At 37.8% G+C, this 18,980-nt stretch overlaps 2 protein-coding genes across 2 annotated transcripts; one reads left to right on the top strand and one right to left on the bottom strand.

The window, feature by feature from the left end:
* Positions 1–424: 424 nt before the first annotated feature.
* Positions 425–3,050, bottom strand: LOC145111674 (GDSL esterase/lipase At5g42170-like). Its single transcript, XM_079047931.1, has 6 exons — positions 2,861–3,050; positions 2,594–2,724; positions 2,237–2,470; positions 1,020–1,275; positions 764–766; positions 425–615 (listed from the first exon to the last, which is right to left on the bottom strand). The coding sequence occupies exons 1-6, from the start codon at positions 3,048–3,050 to the stop codon at positions 425–427; spliced, it is 1,005 nt and encodes a 334-aa protein (XP_078904057.1).
* A 13,715-nt stretch (positions 3,051–16,765) lies between these two features.
* Positions 16,766–17,359, top strand: LOC145111672 (uncharacterized). The gene has a single exon (XM_079047929.1). It carries the CDS (start codon positions 16,766–16,768, stop codon positions 17,357–17,359), a length of 594 nt encoding a protein of 197 aa, XP_078904055.1.
* Positions 17,360–18,980: the final 1,621 nt, after the last annotated feature.

Here is an 18,980-nt window from a genome sequence, read left to right as displayed (position 1 = left end):
TATTTGATTCTCGAGTAGCCCAATATAACATGACTACTTATAATCATGTTGATTAATACACCTCTTAGTTTATCAATATTTTAAGTGTGTTACAATGTAACTATTAAAAAAATACCCTTTACATCGTCTCTTCAGACAACACTTCAAGTTGATTGGATTTTTTAATAGTAATTGGTGGTTTTATAATAAAATTGCTTCATGTTGCAAAAGTTGAACTACTGAATAGATATGGTTTATTCCTTTTACAAGGTGAAATAGTTCACGTTTATTACTTAGAAAGTTGAATAGTTATGCTTTTTAAGAATAAAGGATTGGTATACGCAACACAATATTAAAAAAACACTCTCATGTTCTCTTTATATAGGAGACATTTTCTCTTTCCTTTAGTCCACTGAAACTAACATTCACGATAGGGTTCATGATTTTAGTGCAAACATTGCATCAATTGTGGGAGAGCATGATCTACAACGATGTTGTATCCTTTGTCTGTTAAATGGAGACTATCCCAGAATAAGAATTTTGAGTCATTGGGACATACTGGGCTGAGTCTGTTACAAAGAAAGGATGTCTCATACAACCCTGTTCCACAACAAGCATTGTCTACATCTTCCAAGCCTAAGAAAAGAAAAAGAAAAAGAAACAGATGAAAAATGTTAATAGGCATCATCTTCCCTAAATTTGTGTCATGAATTTAAAACCAAAACAATATACGAAGATTATGATTATGGGGAAACTCGATGGCTTTTAGCTTTTAAGAAAAAACCTGCTATTATTTTAAACAAAAAAAGTTTTTAATCTAAAAGTTACTTCAAATAGCTTTCGAGAACGTTTAGTTTTTAGCTATTGAGAATAAATGTCAACCTTGTAGAGGAATATAAACTCACACATTGTTGTTGGTTAATTAGTTACCTCTTCCTTAGAGACAAATTCCAATAAAATTTTGAGAAATATAAATTTTAGAAGTATCATAACCAATTATTTCGGTATTGTACTATAAGGTGGAATCTAGTGCATAATACCATATTGGAGATGGTTTTGAATGATTTCTCGTGAGAGATTGAAGTAATCAACATAGCAAATCGTGGAATGTGGTAGACTGCTTCGAAGATATTCGAGCTGACTTTTTAGCATTTTGTTGAAGGTTTCTGCATCTTCATTGAACATGTTGACACAATTTCTACGTACTCCTCCAAATACAGTTCTCATTAGTGGAAAACAACCAATATAGGGTGTACCGAAGACAACTAACTTCCTTGCTCCCAGTTTGTATAATTCCTTAAACAGATTTTTGGAAACATTCACATGTAAATTAAAAGATATAATAACAGAGTTAGTATTTCTATAGGTAAAGTCGGTTTACAATTAATTGAACTCTACATAGTTGAATAGATTTCCATCATTTCATTTTCCATAAACTTTACCGGTTTTTTTTCTACACTTCACTAAACTCTACAAAAGTTCAGTGATACATATTTAATGAATAAAATCATTTGCTTGTTATTCATTTAACAATAAAATTTGTGTATTTATTTATATTCATCGAACACCAATATGTCATCCTATTATGGTTGAGTTTAATCCGTTTAATGTAAACTAAATATTCTACCTCATTTAATCATTCCATTAAACTATGCATTACGGACAATCATATGTTTTTTGAAAGAGTAAATTACACGAATAGTCCCTATGGTTTAGGTAAAGTCGGAAGGTCCCTACTGTTTGTTTTTGTTATGCGCTTGGTCCCCGTCTTACCTAAGAAGACTATTTTGCCCTTAATTGTTTGATTTATTTAAATAAACACACCCTCAACCCCACCCTCTCACTTTACCTTACCTACCCCACTATTTTTTCCTATTTAAATAATAGTCTTAATTTTTAGGTAATATAGGGACCAACCGTGTAACAAAAACAAACAGTAGGGACCAAACGCGTAACAAAAACAAACAATAGGGACCTTCCGAGTTAAAAAAATAAGTTAGGGACCAAGCGCACATATTACCCCAAACCATAGGGATCATTCTGTAATTTACTCTTTTTGAAATGAGAAATATACTATGATTATAGTATGTACAACTTTGTCAAATTCTTTATAGAAAGCTATGAAATCTTTCAATATATTTTCTAGCATGCTAATTAGTTGATGCAAAATTTTAAACCATAAATTAAAGGAAAAGCTAGTAATGATATTTGAGCATGTTCTACAACTAAACTAAGATAAATATATGCATGGGATTACCTCAAAAAACATTCTAGCATTGTTTGCCAACAAATTAGCATATTCAGTCGCATTGGACTGCGATCTTCTAACTGGAACAAGGCCATAACTTATACTCCAATCATTGGAGCTTGATGATACCAAATACACACCGTTCTTGATTATATGGTTTGCTGCTTCTTCTCCAACAATTCTATTAAGCTTCCAAATGTATTCTTTGAACATCTCCAGTTGAATCGATAATGGCATGACATTCTAAATGTCATATGCCCATAAAAAATGAACAAAATACACACAAACATACATGAATGTTATTTAGTTCGACAGTTAATAAATTAAAAAAGGCAGACATGAGGAATTATATATACGCATGCATACTTGTATTTGGGAGGTTACGCCATCATACCCAGAGCCAGCAGAAGCAAAACATACACCAGTAGGAAGATCTTTTTCTCGTATGTAAGGGTCTAAATATGCTGGAAGGTAGTTCTTCACTCCTAGTTTCTTAACTATAAATTTAGTATCAAAAGATAGCAAATTTTAGTAATGCATGGAAATGATTTGAACGTACTTGTGTAGATATATGATAATTAATAATCTGATCCCTCAAGATTCTTGAGGTTGATCTCTTTCGTTCTATATTACCTATGTAGTCGCTAATAGTTCTATCATTGGTGAATCTTCCTGATGATACTCCTCCCATAAAATCCTTTCCATATGGGGGGAAGTCAGCTTTGATCAATGTATTTAGAAAGTTATTGTTCCCGCTATCAAAGAAGGAATCTCCGAATGCCCAGACTGCTTCTACCGAGTCATGTTTTGGTCTGTTTACCATTGCATTACTGCAAAATAAACAAAGAGAAACATAGAAACAAAGCTGAACTGCCTTATAAAGTGAACGTATCATTCTACAAATAATAAAGAAACTTAGAACAAGATCAATGGATAGAGATGTTATATATTATGCCAAGTATTTTGATTGATTGATTATGAACGGTTGTAAATGGAAACATTCACCCCCATTATAAAGAGATGAAAGGGTCTATTATTAAGAGTAATCAAGTCTTTATTATTAATCGTGTGTATTTGTAGTTGATGTTTTCAATCGAATGATCCTTTTGGGCAAAGGGTAAGTGGAGTGGTGGTGAGCATTTGTAATTCTCCCATTTATAGTTGCCTTTATCCTTTTTTCTTTCACCTCCTAAGCCATGAGAGAAATATCACAAACGTGAAGTTTGTATACAACATTCGTAATGGGATGAAAGAACACCAAGCACGTATTCTTAATTTCTTAGAATGTTTATAAAATTTCATCCGTAATTAATTATTACTATCTAAAGACATAGGAAGGTTTTCTTAATTTCTTTATAATGAGTATGTATTTATAAATTTTAAGTGGGTACTTTTTTTAATTTATAAACGTGAAATGTAATATTTATTAATATAAATCTGGTTTTAATAAACTTTAAAAATTTAGTAAATTATGTTTTTTAGAACCGTTGAAACAAAAATAAAAAATGAGGCTCTAGCAAGAAACTAGAGCAAAAGATCCTCAACTATTCACCGGTGGGATCAAAAGCCGGTGAAATCACTTCTTCAATACGATGGGAGATAATACATGGACGACAGTCAGTCACAGGAATAGGAACGTGCATGGAAATCGTAGGGTTCCGCATATCAGCCATGATTCAATAAACAGTCACATAAGGTCAGATATAACCTCTCTCTTTATCACCAATTTTTTGGATTCTGTTCAAGTCGGAGACATTAAGAGGGTATGTGGTCGAGCTTGTAATCGTTTGGGTAAGATAGTCGATGTGTTTATTGCTAAAAACTATCAAAATTGGGGAAACGATTTGGATTCATTAGGTTTTCAGGTGTTACCAATTGTGACTCTCTGATTAAACAACTTCATGATGTTTGGTTTGGTTCATATAAAATGTTTGCCTCCTTACCCCATTCCTTGGAAAACAATGTCCGTACACCCCAAACCGTTGTTAACTCCACAGCGGTTCATCGAGATGTGAGTGTTAAGTCCTATGCGAATGTGGTCAGTGGCTCAGCCAATGATATTAGAACCAGTAAAAACATGGAGGAGATCATTGACCTTAATTCTGGAGACTTCATAGTTGAAAAAAAAACAAAGGGCATGCCTTGTTAAGGCAAGAGACTTTTCTACACTTCCCAATCTCCGGGTGCTCTGTCTGGATGAAGGTTTTGATAATTTTGAAATGAGATATGTCGGAGGTTTGTGTTGGATTAATCGGTTTGTTGTAATCCAAACGTGCAACAAAAGATCTGGTATTTATCTTTGACCGAGTTTTGAGGAAAATAAAAGGGATAGTGGTTACACTTTAGCATGGATACGTGGGATAGCTAGATAGTATTTCTAGTATAAGTAGATGTACTTTGTTTTGTTTAGAATATATAGGAAGATGTAGACTTTCAAATATTCCATGTTTTGTAATCAGTTTCCATTTTGCAAGTTTACTTTTGTGAGTAGTGTGTGTTGTGTGTGTGTTTTCAAGGACTTGTACCAACAATTGGTATCAGAGCAACCAGCAGTAGATTCTGGACAGTTTCAACAGGGATGGTTGAACAGGTGGATCTTGTCAAAAATGAAGTTGCTTCGGTTGTGGTTCGAAGTTGGTGATCTTCAAAGAGAAGGTTCAGCAGGTAGCGGCTATGCATAGTGTCTTTCGGTGAAGAGAGTGATAGATTGTCGGTAGTGGGTTGATCACAGGAGGTTACCAGGTGGTTATCAGGAGCTGTTGTGTTAGGAAACATATGTCGGTTTCAAGTGGGTTGTTGGTGTTCAGCAATGCAGAAGATGATGCAGCATGTGGTTGCGGTTTACTATGGTTTCCCAGAGAAGATGGTCGACGGGTGCTATGGTAGTGATGGAACGGTGATGATAGCAGGTGGCTATCAATAAAACAAAGGGAAGAATGGTCCCGGTGTAATAGATGACTAATGTAGTTCAGTATGATGAGTCTAACCAGAAGCCGAGAAGACAAGTCTGAAGAAATCAGAACAGGTGGTTTTTTTGGTTTCGCTTGTTTGCATGTAAAAGAAAACAGAAAAAGGAGAAGCTTGGTTTTCTTGATTGGTAGCGGTAGGAGAAGACTCTTGGAACAGGTAAAGGATTGAAGTTGTCAAAGGGAGGTCTCTGATGGGTTTTGAGCATTCTAACACTTCCTAAGTGTACATGCAACCCTAATAACCTTGGATCTATGTTTGTCTAATAATCATGCAAAGTTGAATTCCAAGGTTATATTCCTATCTAGCATACATGGGGAACATTTTTTAACTTGAATGAAAGATAGAATAACTTACCTTGTTGTTGATTATGATCCTTGAAACCTTGTGAGCCTAGCACCCCAAGTGTGATGCCTCAAATGCTTCACACAACACCAAATGCAAAGGAGTAAACTTTGAGAGAATCTTACACTTGCAAAATCGGCTCTAGCCCTCTTGTTTCTTATGTGTCGCCGATTTTGGTGGAGAACATGTTGCTTATATAGTGTGTCACATCTAGGGTTACACCATGTAAACCCTAATGTGGCATGACTCTTCATTTCCATGACCCATGGGTTTGTAACTCCCATGGAGCCTCCATGGAGCATTCAATGAGTTTAACCCAACTTGATTATCCATGGAGCCTTGTAGCCCACTATACAAGTTATGGATGATTTACATGATCAACCCATATATTTAATTAGTCATCTTTTGATCACTTAATTAATCCTAGAATAATTCTTGATCAATACTAATTAAATAATACTATTAATATATTAGAACTTATAATATATTAATAAACCACAAGTGTTATTTCTCTCATTTAGTCTATCCAAATGCATGATGCCATGCAACCCAAATGGACCATGCCAGGTCGGGTCAAGTACATACCAGAAATAGTTATGGACTTAGACACCTTATCCAACAGTCTCCCACTTGGATAAGTCTAATAACTATAACTGCAAGTATGACTTCAGGAACCGATCAGCAATCGTAGCTCTTTTCAAGGTTTCTCGGAACTGAGAAGATGATGATACGCCATTTCAGATAAGTGATCATATAATCCTCTGTTCTAGATATCAGTCGGACAAATACATGGAACAGTGTCTTACTTTGTATCCAGCAGTTTGTTTCCCGATTTCCGATTTGTTTGACATAGAACTCAATTGAACACATCAACTTAGTTCTGACCGGGCCCGGTACATAGGTCAAAACAAAATCATCGAGGGCCCAGATATCAGCTTCTAATCCAAGAAGGAACAGATAAACTTCGACTCATATGTTTGTTCTACTACTCATTGAATTATACACAAGAGCACGTTTTATAACATCGAGTTACCAATGCGTTTTCGTACAATCAATGCGTAACCAACTCATAAGTAACAAATCATATATCTAGGTTTGAAGACTTATATGATATTACCGTCTCACGATCACTCGAGATAAATTCCATGAAGTGATTCCAGTGAGCGTGGGTTGAGTCCAATGCTCAGAACTTATGAGCACTCATGAGTGTTGTAGCCATGTCCAACAACTTAGACCTCTGCAACCAATCATGACAGTCTTGATTCATACCTACTTCCGACATATGACCGACTGTGGAGGTTCGAATAATATGATATACCAAACATAATTATTCTGGAAGTCAAAACATGCAAAAGAAATATAGTAAACGATCGACAAGAGATAGCAACACTTTACTCATAAATAAAACACCTTTTATTCATCATCTAATGTCAATTACACTTTACAAATTTCAAGGTTATCTAACTGCTAAATCTAATATCATCCTCCAGCCCTATGCTCCGAGCATGTTGGAGATGCTTAACCCGAGTCAGTCCTTTCGTGAGGGGATCTGCTGGATTCTCATCCGATGATACCCTCTTTGCCACGAGGAGTCCATCTTCTATTCGATGTCTGATGAAATGGTATTTTCTGTCGATGTGTCTGGATCTCCCGTGATCCCTTGGTTCCTTGGCTAAGGCAACTGCACTTTCACTATCACAGAAAATTTCCATTGGCTCTTTAATAGCTGGTACAACTCCAAGGTCTCCAATGAAGTTCTTCAGCCATATCGCCTCCTTTGCTGCCTCGCTAGCTGCTATATACTCTGATTCGCAAGTTGAATCAGCCACTGTCTCTTGCTTGGAACTCTTCCAAGAAATTGCTCCTCCATTTAAGGTAAAGACCCAGCCTGACTGAGAGCGGAAATTATCCCTATCAGTCTGAAAGCTAGCATCACTATACCCTACAACTCTCAAGTCTTCACTCCCACCGAGGGTAAGGACCCAGTCCTTAGTCCTCCGTAGGTACTTGAGGATATTCTTTACAGCAGTCCATTGTGCCTTGCCAGGGTTCCCCTGATACCTGCTAACCATGCTCAAAGCAAAGGCTACATCAGGTCGAGTACACGTCATAGCATACATGATCGATCCTACAGCTGAAGCATAAGGTATTCGACTCATTTCTGCTATCTCAGCCTCAGTACTAGGGCTTTGTGTCTTACTCAATCTGGCATTACTCTGGATAGGTAACTCTCCTTTCTTGGAGTCCTGCATGCCGAATCTCTTCAACACCTTATCCAAGTAAGTACTCTGACTAAGTCCAATTAGTCTTTTACTCCGGTCTCTCAAGATCCTTATCCCTAGAATATAGGCAGCTTCTCCTAGGTCCTTCATAGAGAAACACTTCCCAAGCCAGGACTTAACTTCCTGCAGAGTTGGGATGTCATTTCCTATGAGTAGTATGTCATCCACATCAATACCAAAAAGCTAACTATACTCCCACTAGCCTTGACATATACACAAGATTCATCTTCACTCCTAGAAAAGCCAAATTCCTTGACTTTCTCATCAAAGCAAAGATTCCATCTGCGAGGTGCTTGCTTTAACCCATAAATAGATTTCTCAAGCTTACACACTCTATTAGGGTACTCTGTGTTGACAAAACCCTCTGGCTGACTCATGTAAACATCCTCAGCCAACTTTCCATTAAGGAAAGTGGTTTTGACATCCATTTGCCATATTTCATAGTCATGAAATGCGGCTATGGCTAACAGAACCCTAATAGACTTAATCTTGGCCACTGAAGAAAAGGTCTCATCATAATCAACTCCCGGAGTTTGTGAGAAACCCTTTGCAACCAGTCGTGCCTTATAAGTGTGTACATTACCATCCATGTCGGTCTTCTTCTTGAAGATCCATTTGCACCCTACAGTCTTACGACCTGGTACATTCTCAACCAAGTTCCAAACTTGATTGTCATACATGGACTGTATCTCGCTGTCCATTGCCTCTTTCCACTTGGCTGACTCAGGGCCTGCCATGGCTTCCGCGTAACTGTTAGGTTCATCCAGACCTATCAGTGTATCACCTTCCGCAGTAATATGGAATCCATAGTAATGCTCAGGTGCATTCCTAACCCTTGTGGAACGCCTCAGAGGTACAGACTTGTCAATTGGCTCAACAGAAGTTTCCTCCTCAAGTTGAGTGCTAGGGTTTGAAGTTCCTTCACCACTTGACTCTTGAATTTCTTCAAGGTCAACTTGCCTCCCACTGTCTCCTTGGCTTATGAACTCTCTCTCTCGAAAGAAAGCCCTCCTAGCTACAAAGACCACATTCTCACTAGGTCTGTAGAAGAGATAACCAAAGGATTTCTGTGGGTAGCCGATGAAAATACACCTCTCACTTCGAGGTTCGAGCTTATCATGAGTCTCGCGTCTCACGAAAGCCTCGCAACCCCAAATCTTAATGTGGTCTAGTTTGGGTACTTTACCAGTCCACATCTCATGAGGAGTTTTGGCAACTTTCTTTTTGGGAACTAGATTAAGGATATGGGCGGCAGTCTCTAAGGCATACCCCCAAAATGAGATTGGTAGCGAAGCTCGACTCATCATGGAACGAACCATATCCAACAAGGTTCGATTACGCCTCTCAGCTACACCATTCAACCGCGGTGTCCTGGGAGGTGTCAATTGTGAGACAATCCCACATTCCCTAAGATAGTCGAGGAACTCTGAACTAAGATACTCACCACCTCGATCGGATCGAAGCATCTTAATGTTCCTGCCCAATTGATTCTCGACTTCCTGTTTAAACTCTTTAAACCTCTCAAAAGTCTCTGACTTATGCTTGATTAAGTAGACATATCCATATCTACTGTAATCATCAGTAAAAGTCAAATAATAACGATTAGCATCCCTTGTGGCATGTTTGAAGGGCCCACACACATCCGTGTGTATAAGATCCAACAAACCTTCACCCCTCTCATAAGAACCTGTGAAGGGTGACTTTGTCATTTTTCCAAGTAAGCATGATTCGCAACTATCATCTGACTTTAGGTCAAATGACTCCAATACTCCATCCTTTTGGAGTTGGCCTATGCGTTTCTTGCTTATATGTCCAAGACGACAATGCCATAATGATGATTTATCCAAGTTATTATCATTAACAGAATCAATACACAATACATTATTTCCTAAGTTATCAACCACAGATACAGTTTCATACACACCATCACAAGGTAATGCTTTAAAATAAAGAACATTATTAAAGACAGCATTAATCGAACCAACTTCATTATCAAATGAAAAGGTGAAACCTTGTTTATACAATGCATGAAAGGAAATAATATTTCTTGCCATTTCTGGCGAATAACAACATTTATTCAAATCTAAACTAAACCCACTACTTAGCGATAAAGTATAAACTCCAATCTTGGTGACAGGTAAAGCTTTCCTATTCCCCATGATTAAGTTTATTCTTCCATGCTCTACATTCTCACTTCTTCTTAGTCCCTGCAAATCAGAACAGATATGAATACCACAACCGGTATCAAGGACCCAAGAGTTAGAATGGGGTGAGTTATTAGATAAGATTGTGTAAATACCTGCATGGTTGGGTTTAACTTTCCCATCCTTCACATCTTGCTGGTACTTTGGGCAGTTCCGCTTCCAATGTGACTTTTCATGGCAATAGAAGCATTCAGCCTCTTTAGGGTCAGAAGAAGGAGTGACAAAACCTTTCTTGGTTCCACTTGAAGAAGAGCCATCAAGGGTCCTAGCCTTGGTACCCTTCGAAGAGCTCTTCCTCTTCTTCCCTCTACCTTTCCCGATTGCTAAAACCGGGGCGGAGTTTGGAGTAGGAGTGTTAACAACCGACTTACCCTTAAGACCTGTTTCTGCGGTCTTGAGGAGTCCCTGAAGTTTGCTGAGTGTGACCTCTTCCTTATTCATGTGATATGTCATGCGGAATTGATCATAGCACGATGGTAAGGAGTGCAAAATGATATCTATTGCAAGCTCCTCAGGGAAGTTCACATTAAGCTTCAGCAACCGATCCACATACCTTTGCATTTTCTGCATGTGGCTCGTGACGGATTCCCCGTCCTTCATCATGGTTGTTATGATAGAGCATATGATTTCATACCTCTCTTGTCGTGCACTTTGATGGTATCTTTCCATCAGATCTTGGTGCATTTCAAAAGGGTAGAAGTCCTCATAGGACTTTTGGAGTTCCGCTGTCATGGTGGCCAACATGATGCATGCCACTTTTGTAGCATCCCTTTCATGTGCCCGGAAGTCAGTGATCTCCTGGGGAGTTGCAGTGGTCTCATCAATCTCCTTCAGCTCCTTGTCAAGGACATATTCTTTGTCCTCGTAGCGGGTAATCATCCTGATGTTTCTGATCCATTCATTGAAGTTGGATCCATCAAAAGTGACTTTCCCACACAAGTTCATAAGGGTAAAGGAGCCACTAGGATTAGAGCCAGAAGCAGCATTGTTTGAAGACATCTGAAAGAAGAGAACAAGATTAGTTTAGATATTAAGAGAGTCCTTAATAAAACACCCAAATGTAATATTAAGGCTAGAATCCAATCACAATATATTATAACTTAGAAGAGGTATGCCGTAATCCAAGCTATAACATATTTGAAAGGTAGGTGAATGACGATTCACCAATTTCCACCATGAAAAACGAAATATAGATATTAGGTTTTTAATTGGTTCTTAGAAATTCCTAGATTCTTTTGAGATTCAATGAACTTTTCAAAGGCATGTTTCAATCTCGAGTGTGCCCTCCAAGTTTTGTGACTGGGATACCGAGGATCACAAAACGAGGTGTGAAGTAACCATGCAAATCACTTGGTACCCTCAAGGTTTATCACTCAATCGATGTGCCGGTAAACCACACACGCTCCACCGATGCTATGGTAAACCTTAAGTCACCCTTTACCTACCTTGTTAAGTCCAAGTTAGTGTGCCGGTTAACCACACACACTCCACCAACGACTTAAACAAAGTGTAAAGTGTAATTTCATGGATTAACACCTTATTCACATTTTCCTAAAGTAACTAAGATTGGGAATTTAATAAAAGCATTTAGTTACTTTATAATATTCATCATACTTTTAATGAGAATTTATAAGTCCTTGTCTTACCCGTTCGGCTAACGACCCTCCACCGATCAAGGAAGCGGTGGGTGAGAGTGGACACCCATTAAGTTGCCATTTTATAGGCAACAACCTTATACCCCCCTTATAGACCGGCTTCGTGAATGAGGCGTACTAGCGGTAAGACGACTTGACGTTATACATATATATATTAGTAACTTATAATATTATAAAGTATAAGGGTTGAATTTTAACTTTTAAAATTCTAAGGGTTGGAACTAAAGTTTTAATCAAGACTTTACATGTTTCAAAACTTGAGGGCAAGTTTTGTAAACTTCCAAAACTTTTCATTTCTTATAACTTATGAATTAATTGAGTGATAAAAATGAAGACTCTTCATTTTTATAACTCTTGTGTTCTTTTATTGGCTTTAATAAAAGTGAGACTTTTGGTTTTCCATAACTTGAGGACAAGTTATGGACTCCATTAAAACACATTATGATCATGAATTAAACTACCATGAAGGTTACAAACAATTCCTATGATCATCTAATCTTCATAAGTTCAAGAACATGAATATGAACACTTTCAAGAATAAAAAAATTACACTTAAAAAAACTTGTAATTTTAATAATTGCCATTGTAAATGGATTAGCATAAACATTACACCATCTAAAACAAGCTTTAAAACATCAAAACAGTTTAGGGTAATGTTTCTAGTCCATTTCCAGCAACAAATGTGCAAACTTTCATACGAGCAGAAAACAGAAAAACGATTTTTTTTCAAGCTGTTTGCACACAAAAAAAAAACAACAAACAAACCTAGGCTCTGATACCACTGATGGGTTTTGAGCATTCTAACACTTCCTAAGTGTACATGCAACCCTAATAACCTTGGATCTATGTTTGTCTAATAATCATGCAAAGTTGAATTCCAAGGTTATATTCCTATCTAGCATACATGGGGAACATTTTTTAACTTGAATGAAAGATAGAATAACTTACCTTGTTGTTGATTATGATCCTTGAAACCTTGTGAGCCTAGCACCCCAAGTGTGATGCCTCAAATGCTTCACACAACACCAAATGCAAAGGAGTAAACTTTGAGAGAATCTTACACTTGCAAAATCGGCTCTAGCCCTCTTGTTTCTTATGTGTCGCCGATTTTGGTGGAGAACATGTTGCTTATATAGTGTGTCACATCTAGGGTTACACCATGTAAACCCTAATGTGGCATGACTCTTCATTTCCATGACCCATGGGTTTGTAACTCCCATGGAGCCTCCATGGAGCATTCAATGGGTTTAACCCAACTTGATTATCCATGGAGCCTTTTAGCCCACTATACAAGTTATGGATGATTTACATGATCAACCCATATATTTAATTAGTCATCTTTTGATCACTTAATTAATCCTAGATTAATTCTTGATCAATACTAATTAAATAATACTATTAATATATTAGAACTTATAATATATTAATAAACCACAAGTGTTATTTCTCTCATTTAGTCTATCCAAATGCATGATGCCATGCAACCCAAATGGACCATGCCGGGTCGGGTCAAGTACATACCAGAAATAGTTATGGACTTAGACACCTTATCCAACAGTCTCGACATTGACAGCAGTGGCAGTTAAAGGATACTGTGACAGATTTGGCTTTGGATGTGGTCGAGGAAGAGGTCAGGGGTCCGGGAAAAGTCGAGAGAAGACTTTGGATGTGGCCAAGGTGGAGGGGGTGATTGTTGGATTAATCGGTTTGTTGTAATCCAAACGTGCAACAAAAGATCTGGTATTTATCTTTGACTGAGTTTTGAGGAAAATAAAAGGGATAGTGGTTACACTTTAGCATGGATACGTGGGCTAGCTAGATAGCATTTCTAGTATAAGTAGATGTACTTTGTTTTGTTTAGAATATATAGGAAGATGTAGACTTTCAAATATTCCATGTTTTGTAATCAGTTTCCATTTTGCAAGTTTACTTTTGTGAGTAGTGTGTGTTGTGTGTGTGTTTTCAAGGACTTGTACCAACAGTTTGTGGGTGTTGATTGAATTTACTTCCAATAATACATGTAAAAACTTTTTGGGTAGTAAAGCAATAGATCATTGGATTTTAGAAAAGAGAGTATGGGATCGAACCTTTGTTCCATCAGAACGTATAGTGTGGGTTGATGTTGAAGGATTACCTCTTTCTGCTTGGAGTAAAGAGTCTTTCAAAAAATTCTTTCTAAATGGGGAACAAATGCTCAGTTAGATGATGACCTTGGGGAAGATATTTATAAGAACAGAATATGTTTACTAACATCTAATCAAAGTATTATTTTAGAGGTGATCAAAGTCTGTGTTGATGGGGCTACATACTGGATTAGAGTTAAAGAAGCTCCGGGGTGGACTCCCTCCTTTGTTCATGATCTTCCTGCACCTGATCTGGACGAAAGTGAATTACAAGACAATGACCAAAATGAAGAACACTCTGAATATTTTGATAGGAATGAGGATGTTTCATCGGACCCGTTTGGTATTTATGATGCAATTGAAAAAATGAAAATGGATGAGGTCAACAACGATATTAAAAAAGGATTTAATAGTTGGGGTAATGGAAAAAAGCATAAAAATAATAGAGAAGGGCTTCAGGGGCAAAATGGGAATTCAGCAACAGAAAATGTTTTTTACCCTTCTCCTGCTGAATGTCGTGCTTCAAGTTCTCCTGCTGCTTCACAGTCAAATTCTTCCACTGCCCCTGGTCCGGCTGTCAACATTCCAGCTGACGATGCCATTGTTCATGCCTCTGCTGCTGTTCCAATTGCTGCTGTTGAAGAACAGCAAGCAGCCCCTGCTGCTTCACCTAACCCGACAGCAGTTACTGCTGTGAATTTCAAGAACTCTTCAGCACATGCTGCTAATTCAGGGTCATTTCAAATTGGAACAGATGCTTCTAATAATTCGTATGTCGGGTATCCAATCTAAGGATGATTCTCTATCTCATCCGCCTGGTTTCTCAAATATAATTCACAAAGAGAAAGATGTGTTCTCAGAAGGTTCATTCAACACTGACTCAAATGTGGTTGAATAAAAAAAAACAATTTCAATGGGAGGGATTATTGGTCTTAATATGAATGGTTGTTCTGAACATGTTAAAAATACTATTCAAGAGGAGCGATCTAAAGAAATTTAGATATGAATTGTTTATCTATCATTATTCAAGGAGCGGGTTCTTTAGAGAAACGGGTGTGGATAAAATCTCTTTGTGTTAAATTAAAAGCTAACTTTTTGGCTATTCAAGAAACGGAAAAGGAGTTAATTGACCTTTCTCTTGTTCGTTCTTTTTGGGGTAACCTCGCGTTTTCTCATGCATTTTCTCCTTCTCGCGATGCTTCGGGAGGTATTTTGGTTATCTGGGACCCAAATATCTTTGTTCATAATAAAGTAATCATTTCTGATTGGTATGTGGCGGTGGAGGGGGTTTGGGTTGTCGCTAGAATGGATGTCTTGCTGATTTCCGTCTATGCTCCCCAAAGAGACGATTGTAAAAGACAACTTTGGGATGAAATTTCTATCTTTATTGCTTCTTTCTCGGGAGAATGTGTGGTCATGGGAGATTTCAATGAAGTCAGAAATGAGTCTGAGAGATTTTGTTATCAGTTCCAACATATTCCCGCTAGAAATTTTAATCAATTTATTGATCGGGCTGAGTTAGTTGATATTCCTATGGGTGGGCCTCGTTATACTTGGAGTGATAGATGGGGATCCAAGTTTTCTAAACTTGATCGGTTTTTGGTCTCTGAAGGTCTTTTGTTGCGTTTTCCTCATATTATGAGTTTGGTCCTGGACAAAAATATCCAAAACCATCGTCTTATTGTTTTATTAGAGCATCGTGTGGATTATGGTCTGTCTCCTTTCCGTATATTTCATTCTTGGTTCGAGCTGGAAGGTTTTGATGAAGTGGTTCATATTTCTTGGAACTCCATTGTTGTCGGGAATATGATTGATAATCCTTGGGTTATTTTTAAGAAGAAGCTTCAACTTCTTAAATCTAACTTAAGACTATGGAACTCTAGTGCTCGAGATCGTTTGATTAGTAAAAGGAAAACTCTTCAAGATAAGGTTGAAGAGATTGATACTTCTCTTATGCTTGACGGGGGTAGTGCTGATCTTCGTGAACAAAGAGTTTCGGCTATTAAAGAATTGACGTACTTGGATCATCTTTCTAGAGCAGAGTTGGCGCAGAAAGCGAAAATTCAGTGGGCCATTGAAGGGGATGAGAACTCTGGTTTTTTCCATGGTATTATTAATTGTAAGAGGCGTCATCTTGCTATAAGAGGTATCATGATTGATGATGTTTAGGTGGATGATCCTGGGAGGGTTAAGAAGGAGTTCCAAAATTATTATAAAAATCTTTTCTTGAGAAAAAAAGGAAGACGCCCTTCTACTGATCCTAATATGTTTCATACTCTCACGGAAGATCAAGTTCTTTTTCTTCAAGCTCTTTTCTCTCGTGATGATATAAAAAGGGCTGTTTGGGATTGTGGTTCAGATCGGGTTCCTGGGCCGGATGGTTTCTCTTTTGGTTTCTTGAAAAGATTTTGGGATCTTATTTCTGATGATTTGGTGGCTATCATTCAACATCTTCATAGTCACTGCTCGATTCCAAAAGGTTGCAACGCTTCTTTCTTTACGGTTATCCCTAAAGTTCGAGACCCTAAGAATATTAGAGATTTTAGACCTATTAGTCTAATAGGTTGCCAATACAAAATTATTGGTAAATTATTAGCTTATAGGTTGGCGGAGGTTATTGGTTCTATTGTTAGTCTGGATCAGTCTGCTTTTGTTAAAGGTAGACAAATCTTGGATGGTCATTTTCTTCTTAATGAGGTGGCTGCTTGGAGTAAGTCTTCGAATAATCCACTTATGATTTTTAAAGTGGATTTTGAGAAGGCTTTTGTTTCCGTCTCGTGGGAGTATCTTTTGGAGATTATGCAGATTATAGGCTTTGGTAAGTTGTGGTGTGATTGGATTATGGAGCTTCTCCGATCTGCTAGGGCTTCTGTTCTAGTTAATGGCCCCCTACTGATGAATTCCAAATCCAACGTGGCCTGAGACAAGGTGACCCCTTGTCCCCTTTTTTATTTATTCGGTGATGGAAGGGCTCCATGTAGCTTTACTTAAAGCTCATATTGCAAACGTGTTTCGAGGCATTTCTATTAGTGGGATTGATATCTCACACTTTTTTTATGCTGATGATGTTGTCTTGATGTCGGAATGGGACCCTGAAAATGTTTCCCGTATCATTCGTATCCTGCGGTGTTTTTATTTAGCTTCGGGTCTCAAAATCAATTTACAAAAAAGCAAGCTGATTGGAGTGGGAGTTCCTTTTGCTCAGGTTGAGGTGGCAGCTCGTAAGGTTGGGTGTGCTCCTGATTCTTGTCCTTTTATTCATCTTAGAGTCCCTGTTGGTCAGAATATGTCTCCGATTTCAACTTGGTCTTCAGTTGTTGATCGTTTTCGCTCAAAACTCTCGGGTTGGAAAGTGAAATGCCTTTCGTCTGGAGGTCATCTCTCTTTGATCAAATCGGTTCTTGGAAGCCTCGGCAGTTACTTGATGTCTATCTTCATGGTTCCGATCTCTGTTGTTAACACCTTGGAGTCTCTTCGAGCTAGGTTTTTTTGGGGTGCTGACTTAGATGAGAAAGGCATGCACTGGGTTCGCTGGGATAGAGTCTTAGCTCAATAAAAGGATGGGGGTCTTGGTATTGGCAGTTTGTTTTCCTTCAATCGGGCCTTACTCTACAGATGGCGTTGGAGATTATTTCATGATCCGGATTTGATCTGGGTTAAAATTGCCAAAGCTCTTTATGGTCCTGACGGTGGTTGCAGCTCTCTCTCTCTCCCAGAGAAGAGTATCGATTGGTCCTTGGAATGGTGTTATTCGGATGCTTGTGCAGCTTAATAATCGTGATTTTGATCTTAGGCCTTTTTGTCCTATTAGGGTTGGTGATGGGAATATGACTTCTTTCTGGCATGACGTGTGGAAGGGGGATACCCCCTGGCTACTTCTTTTCATAGGATTTATGCTCTCGATCTTCATAAATCTCTATCGGTCCGTGATAGAGTGCTTCTTGGATGGGATTCTGCTTTTCTCAGGCGGAAACCTAGAGGGGGTATTGAGGAGACTCAATGGACTGCTTTTACTTCCTTAATGCAGGATGTTCTTCTTCATTGCATCCCAGATCCTTTGGGGTGGACTATTGACGTTTCGGATTCCTTTACTGTTTCTTCTCTTATAGCTTTTTTGGATAGTCACATGTTATATTCAGGGGGTCCTAAAACTCGTTGGAATAATTGGGTGCCTATCAAGGTGAATATCTTTATTTGGAGATTGCAGTTACGAAGTATTCCTACTAGAGAGAACCTTTCTCTCCGTGGGATTACTATGGACTCGATTCTTTGTCCCGTTTGTTCCAATACCGTTGAATCTATTGATCACCTTTTTCTCCATTGTAACCAGCTGACTGAGATATGGACTAGTGTTGCTGTTTGGTGGGGCGTCCAAATTCCTCATTTTTATTCAATTGATCAACTCCTTTCATGGTCTGATTCTCTTTCCTTAAAAAAAGGGCAACGTCAAGCCTTTGACACGGTCATCTTGACTACCTTATGGTGTTTATGGAATTTTCGTAATTCCACCATTTTTGGAACGACTCAACCTAGGAAATATTTCATTTTAGATGAAGTGATAGATAGATCTTTTTTTTGGATTTCCAATAGGTGTAGAAAAGTTAAAATTAGTTGGACCTCTTGGCTTCATAATCCTCTCTTAGCTTGTAATTTGTTGTGATGGCATTCTTTTCTAGCTTCTTGCTAGTTTTTTATTAAAACTTCTGCCGTTCTAATAAAAAAGAAACTAGAGCAAAAAACGTTCAATTCACAACTAAAATCGTATATCGTTAAATTATGATACAAATATGCAACGAATGAACTTGTTTTCCAATTTAGCAACGAGATAGTGTGCTAAAACGTCGAAAATTAGCAAGGGATAAGAGAGAATAGTGACATTTTGGTGGTTGTCACTACATAATTCAGTTTCTTTCGGGCTGAAACCATTACTATATTTTGTACTCAAACTTTTTAAAGTTTTTGTTCCATTATAGAACTATATTATATTAATAATCGAAATTGCATAAAAACCAAACTGAAATTGGGGAAAAAGGTACAAAAACTAAAAGCAAAAACCAAAAAAGAAACGAGTCAATTTTTTTGCCTTTTAAAAAATGATATTTTTTCGGTTCGTTTCGTTTTTTATTTCAAATCCAACTGAAATAACCGAACCATCTCTCTCTCTCTCTCTCCCTCTC

This window comes from Lactuca virosa, chromosome 5, assembly GCF_052849685.1.
Source record: "Lactuca virosa cultivar CGN04683 chromosome 5, Lactuca_virosa_CGN04683_v6, whole genome shotgun sequence".
Classification (NCBI taxonomy): Eukaryota; Viridiplantae; Streptophyta; class Magnoliopsida; order Asterales; family Asteraceae; genus Lactuca; species Lactuca virosa.
Note: the sequence above shows the minus strand (reverse complement) of the source record. Positions and strands in the feature narration are given on the sequence as shown.